At 44.6% G+C, this 6,776-nt stretch overlaps 1 protein-coding gene across 1 annotated transcript; it reads left to right on the forward strand.

The window, feature by feature from the left end:
* Positions 1–435: 435 nt before the first annotated feature.
* LOC126282378 (splicing factor 3B subunit 2-like) lies at positions 436–6,218 on the forward strand. The gene is made up of 2 exons (XM_049982036.1): positions 436–619; positions 5,353–6,218. Exons 1-2 carry the CDS (start codon positions 436–438, stop codon positions 6,216–6,218), a joined length of 1,050 nt encoding a protein of 349 aa, XP_049837993.1.
* The last annotated feature ends 558 nt before the right edge of the window (positions 6,219–6,776 follow it).

Below are 6,776 nucleotides of genomic sequence, written 5' to 3' on the forward strand. Positions count from 1 at the left end.
GTGACAGTTAGCCCAGAAGTTGAGGAAAAACTGGATGTGCCAGATATCCGTCGAATTCGACTCCAAACAACTGATGAGGGACTGAAGGTATTAGGCAAGGTGTTAGGCCCGATTCACACTGGGACACAGGTGACGGTCATCAGTCTCGGTCACCGACAGAGAAACATTCTTGCGAACTGGAGAGTTCACATCGGAACACTACACTGCCTCATCAAGCCACTGTGACCCAGCAGTGACTCAGCCTCGCCACAGGTGATGGATAAGGTCACTGTGCTGACAGAAGTTCCGCTGTACATGCATTACTTTGAATTGTAGTGTACACACTGGAACACTGATCACAGACACAGCGCTGCAGATTTGCCAACCGACAGGTAATCATTTTTGAGACAGTGACGCGAAATATTCACTGAACATTGTACTGTACACACTGTACCCATGAGTTTAGATTTGATTAACACGGTAGATTTTGTAAGTGAAGTGGAAAGCCTTCCTGCTATTTTGGATGTGAAAAGCGATGACTGTAGCAACAAACTGATGGAAACGAGTGCGTGGCAAGAAATTATAACGAAGTTTATGCCTGAATTCAATGAGAAGTACATGGATAAGAAAAACAAAATTGGTAAGTTGTATGTTCTTTTATCAAATGTAATACCTTATTTTTCGAAACACAAAAGGCTAGCGAAATTTCACTAACTAATTAGTTGTAAATACCTGCGGTGGCGGACACCAGTGACCCGAGAGTGTTCACCACAGTCACCAGTGACCATCACTGGCAACCGTCACCAGTGTGCCAGAGTGAAAGGGGCCTTAAAGGAGCTGGTAAAGAAATCCCAGCTTGCCTTCTTGCCATCGCGTATGATCCGACGACACCGCGTACGTAATTGCTTATAGCGGATACAGTTGGCCAACGTAGGATGATGGCGGAAAACGCGAAGTGGACGTCTCCGCTCGTGTATTGCGTCACGGCAAGCCTCGTTCCACCAAGGAAAAAATATAACGCAGTTTGTGCCTGATTTCAATGAGAAGAGCATGGATAAGAAAAACAAAATTGGTAAGTTGTATGTTCTTTTTTAAAATGTAATGTCTTATTTTTCGAACTATAAAAGGCTAGCGAAATTTATTTGCTACCCCTGTACGAGTCCATTTCACTAACTAATTAGTTGGCAATACGTGCGGTTTCGAACACCAGTGACCCAAGAGTGTTCACCACAGTCACCAATGACCATCACTGGCGACCGTCACCAGTGTCCCAGTGTGAAAGGGCCCTTAAAGGAGCTGGTAAAGAAATTCCAGCTTGCCTTCTTGCTAACGCGTATGATCCGACGGATCACGCACGTAATTGCTTAAAGCGGGTACAGTTGGCCAACGTAGGATGATAGCGGAAAACGCGAAGAGCACGTCTCCGCTCGTGTATTGAGTCATGTCACCCCTCGTTTCGCCAAGGAACTGGGGGCGTCAGGATAAAGGGGAGGTACGAGATATTGAACGTTCCGCGGATGTAAGAATAACTTCCGTGACATGAGTGACGTGATCATCGATGCAAGGAAATTGACGGTCATCAAATGTTGCTAGTGAGGTGAAAAGTGTCCAATCGGCTTGGAGAAACTTCCAGCGTCTTGGGTGCATAGATGGCAGTTGTGACTGCAATCGATGGACACATGGAAAATAGTCACTCGAGTGTGTATCAGCAAGAGTATACCATTGAAACCACCGAGCTAGCTGAACAGCAGCGACCAATAGGCCCTAATGAGAGTAGGCTGACGTGGAGGCAGACAAAAATGTAGGTTTCCCAGTGTTGACACAAACAATATCTGCTTGGTGGAGAAGGTCAAGCAATAGGGAGCCTCTCGGACGAGGACGCCGAAACCCCCAAAGCAGGTGGTGGTCGTTGAAGTCCCCAGCCAGCAAATAGGGAGGTGGAAGCTGACCAACGAGATGAAGGAGATCGGCTCTTGCCATTGGTGTGGATGATGGAATGTATATGGTACAAAGAGAAGTGAATCCAGAAAAGGGAAGATGTACAGTGACAGCTTGTAAGGGACTGTGTAAGTGGATTTGGTGATAATGGAATGTATCACGGAGAATAATCATAAGTCCCCTGTGTGCCGGAACGCCACCAACAGAGGGGAGATCACACTGGACTGATTGGAAATGAGTGAAGACAAAGCGATCTTGGGGACGAACCTTTGTTTCCTGAAGACAGAAGATGACCAGGGACAAGGACAGTAAGGGGATCGACAGTTGATCCCGATTGGAGCGAATTTCGTGGATATGCCAATGGATAATTGACATTGGATGGACGAAAAAAAGAAAAATCTCACCATAGTTGCTGTCAACTCAGCGACAGCTGAGAGATCGTGGCCAACGGCGTGCAATGGCATTCAGCCAGAGACAGAACATCCTGATCCATAGGTTGTTCAGGGGCCGCTCCTACCGCCAGCGTTCTGATAGTTGATCAGCCACCAGCAGTGCATCTTGATGACGTGTAAGACGGCCGAGGGTGGCTACTGCTGGGTGGCGCTGTAGAAGAGACGCGCCATGGCGGGAAAGGAGAGAAACTGTTTTTCTTATGAGCCTTCTTGGAAACAGGACGATCAGATGAGGGAGGAGTTGATAATTGTGAGGTTTGGGTACATAAAAAATCTTCATGAGTAGCCTATTTTTTAAAAGTCCAGGCATCCAATTTTGGGGCCCATAATTTAGCAGCACCCGATGAAACTTGAGCCTTAGAGTGAGTGGGTGATAGTGCGGAGGTTGAAAGGGCGATCTTTGGGCTGGCGCATCTGACGACTTGCCGCTAAAGGTGAGATCGCAAGTCTGCATGGCTACCTCCTTAGTAGGTTGCTGAGAGATGAGGGCAGTGCCATATTTAACCATGGGGAGCACAGCGGCCTTTCTACTGGTGAATAACTGACGAAGCAACAAAGGTAGACACCTTTTTATTCTATCAGATTTCCTGAATAATTCGTACATCTTAAAATATGGGACAATCTCTAGAGGAAGCAGCGTGGTCGTCCATTCAGTTGAAGCAACGAGGGGATGGGGGTGGACAATCACCCTCCAGGGTATCCCTGCCATAGGTATTTCATTTGGCCATATGGTATGATTAAACCTCTGACACTGATAGCCACGCTCAGGATTGGGCATGTAAGGGCGAATTGAAATTACCTTAATCCCACTTTAATGTTCGATGGAAGTTGAATTCTATCAAATGTCAAGAAGAAGGGAGTGCGTGTGGGAACCTATTCCTTTTCAAACCTTTTCATTAATCGATGTATGGCTGTTACTCCCTGATCAGAGAGGTAATTTTGAACGTACTCATTTGATAATTCGTTGAGTGATCTTATGTAAACCACCTCGTGCAATGAGTTTAAAGTATGGTGTACTTTCACCCAGACAGGGAAGGTGTGTAGCAGTGAAGTTCTAAGCAATTTTTGTGCCTGGAGGCACCGTCTGTTTCTAACAACAAGGTGTCATATCGTACCAGGCACAAGACATCACAGGACCTGCAGTTGCTTCGACACCTTTCTGAATAATGGAAGGGTTGACTGTTGAGAAATCTCGACCATTGTCAGACAGAGAACCAACTAAGAACTTCGCCACTGATTTTTCTGTGGCTGAGACTCATCTAGCTTTCTCTTGTGGGCAGAAGTTGTAGTAGTAGAAGAAACCATAGTGAAAGTATCCCCCATGATTACCGGTTTCTCTGATGGAGTGCTCCTTCCTAGTGGGGGCCCTCTCTAAGGGCACTCTCACCCTAAGTGATTGCCACACCTCAGGTCACACCTCCCGAGAAACGGAGGGAGGGATCGGTCAGCATGTTCAGAAGGTACCAGCTAGGGTAATTACCCCTCCCTGGGCCTGGCCTTTACCAGGGGTACGTAAGTGTCCTACTTATCTACCCGGGGTGGGGAATTACGCGTTACCCCCGTCACGCTTACACATGGTTGGCCTTCAGAGACGCACAGGGAGAAAAGAAGGAAAAAGGGAGGAACAAAGAATTGAAAAGAAGAGAAGAATTCTCAAACGCTGTAGTGGAGAAGAAGGCAAAGTAAGGATAGATACTTTACATTGTAGAGATAAGAGAAGATAAACCACGTTGGAGAGAGGCGAAAGAAATACTCCCAAAGAGAGGAAGAAGGGGAAGGGAAGAAGAGGAGGGGAGGGAGGATCAAGGACAGGGAAGGATATAGAAAGGGAAGTTATGCAGCCCGGAAAGGAAAGAGAGCTGCACGAACTCGGAGTCCTGTGTTCGCCACACACGTATCCACAATGAGTTTTGGATCCCCTGGGGGAGGGGGGTTGTTCTTATTTAGAGATGACCAATTCTATGCATTTGTTTTATTATGTTGAATGGTTCCCTCTTATAATGTGTAAGAGAAAAGAGTGCGAATGTTCTGAACTGTAATTTCGTTCTTATTGGTACTCCCTGTGTGTCACTGGGTGTGCGTCCATAGGTCTAAGGGTCAGTTAAACAAGAACGAGGTAGATACGGAAAAATAAGAAAACTTGTTATTATTTCAAAAGTAATCGCTATAACTGGTAATACATGTATTGCACTGTGAGGCAAGACGGTTTCATGGAAATGCGGTTATGTACAGAAAGATCATTGTACCCAGGCATGCACCTTTTCTTCCGAAACAACTTGACAGTCACTGATGCCTTTCGTCAGGACTCCAACAACATGTAAAACGGATGAAGAGGCATCAGGACTGCATGGAAGATGTTTAAGACCTTCCCAGTGAAACTTCTGCAGTATACGCGAAACAACGCTGCAACATGTGAGTGGGCGTACGTGATGTCAAAATTGTTTCGAGTACCACGCGGAGGCTTTGCTGGAATTTCTTACTTGTTCTCCAGAGGCACTATATATTTAGCGGTTTATGCTAAGGATTTGTTGCTAGTGCTACAGAGTCTGGCCTAGTGCTGGATCAGGATATGGTTGTGCCCTGCAATGTACTCCCGACTCATTAGCAGCAGCAGCCTCTGTCCACAGGATGCCTTCCCGACCTATCAGACCTTTTGTGATTCGACTACGCAGTAGCACAGACACAGCAGCAAATGTGCGCAGTCCAAAGCGCCCTGATCCAATGCTGGCAGATATCCTATAAAATTATTCTTATTTTTCAAACCTATTAATTAATAACAACACATAAACTTGCATTTTATAAAGTGCTAGCAGTTAAACTTGCAGTAGTAGTGGAGTCTGGTAACTGTCATCTGTATCGCACATTTAAATTGATAGGAATTCAGTAGTATTGGTTTCACAATTGAAAGTGGTAGAACACTAAAGCTGGAAACTCGCAGTTTGGTAGGATATCAAAACCGGAAATTGGTAAAAATGGTGTCAAGACGTACGTGCACCACATACGCCGCAATTTCACCACATATATATCTTTAAGAGGAAGTATTTACAAGGTAAAAGAGGGATAGAAAAGCCACCTTTTGATCTGCCAGACTTCATAAAAAAGACAGGAATTATGGAGATGCGTGCAGCGTTACAGGAGAAGGAAGACCAACGAACATTGAAAGCGAAAATGAGAGAACGCGCCCGTCCAAAGCTTGGAAAAATTGATATTGACTACCAAAAACTCCATGATGCATTTTTTAAGTGGCAAACGAAACCTAGGATGTCAATCCACGGAGACTTATATTATGAGGGTAAGGAGTTTGAAACACGCCTGAAAGAAAAAAAACCAGGTGACTTGAGTGAAGAGCTACGAACTCCATTGGGCATGCATGTAGGCCATAACGCTCACAAAGTTCCACCTCCTTGGCTCATTGCCATGCAAACATATGGACCACCACCATCGTATCCCAACCTCAAGATACCAGGCTTAAATGCTCCTATACCGGATGGATGTTCCTTTGGTTACCACGCAGGTGGTTGGGGAAAACCCCCTGTTGATGAATCGGGAAGGCCTCTTTATGGAGACGTTTTTGGTGTTCAGAGTCAGGATTCGCAGGCAAATAATGATGAAGAAGAAATTGATCGAACAACATGGGGAGAATTGGAATCGGAATCTGAGGAAGAAAGTGAAGATGAAGACGAAGATGAAGACGAGGAAGAACGGCAGAAAGAAGATGAAACTGGGCTTGTTACACCAGCTGAAGGTCTTATCACTCCTTCTGGCATAACATCAATACCTGCTGGCCTTGAAACACCTGAGATCATTGAACTCAGGAAAAGAAAAATAGAAAGTGAAATGGAAGGGTAATATACAGAATTCTTTAAACTGCATGCTACATAAAATTTTCATATGCTTCCTGTAACAATTTCAGTAATTTGCAGTGAAAACATTGTGGTAAACATTTTTAATTGGTGTGAAGAACTTATCCTCATGCTTGCCTTCTTTATTCTAAATTTAGAGCTATACATGCCTTTATTATTCTAAATTTAGAGCTTCTCAGTAGTGCAGCAGTGGGAGATTATTTTGCCATAGATATTTTTATAAAAAAACCTTAAAGGATAGAGAAACCACTGCTCATATTAATGTTTCCCCTCTTTCTGGTGAAATTTATTGTCTGAAAGGTAAGCAATTGATCATCCTTTTTATATGCCTGTTTATTGATAGCTAGTGATGTATCTTCATTTGTTACTTGCAAGGGAGATGGGAATGAAGATTTAAGTACCTTGTGCAGGCTTCAGAAAACTGACACATAGAGCTGTTGGTAATAAAAAACTGGCTATACACAAAGCTTGTGTATCAAACTGTTGTCATTTCAACAGTACCATACAGCTGTGCAACTTGGGTTTCTGTAGCTAAGACAGTAGG

This window comes from Schistocerca gregaria, chromosome 7 (assembly GCF_023897955.1).
Source record: "Schistocerca gregaria isolate iqSchGreg1 chromosome 7, iqSchGreg1.2, whole genome shotgun sequence".
NCBI classification, from domain to species: Eukaryota; Metazoa; Arthropoda; class Insecta; order Orthoptera; family Acrididae; genus Schistocerca; species Schistocerca gregaria.

What these genes read in the sequence shown, in the direction of transcription:
- LOC126282378 (XM_049982036.1), top strand. Translation starts at nt 436, where the DNA reads ATGAGTTTAGATTTGATTAACACGGTAGATTTTGTAAGTGAAGTGGAA. An exon ending in GGATAAGAAAAACAAAATTG is followed by an intron (nt 620 to 5,352) that starts GTAAGTTGTATG and finishes AATGGTGTCAAG; the next exon opens with ACGTACGTGCACCACATACG.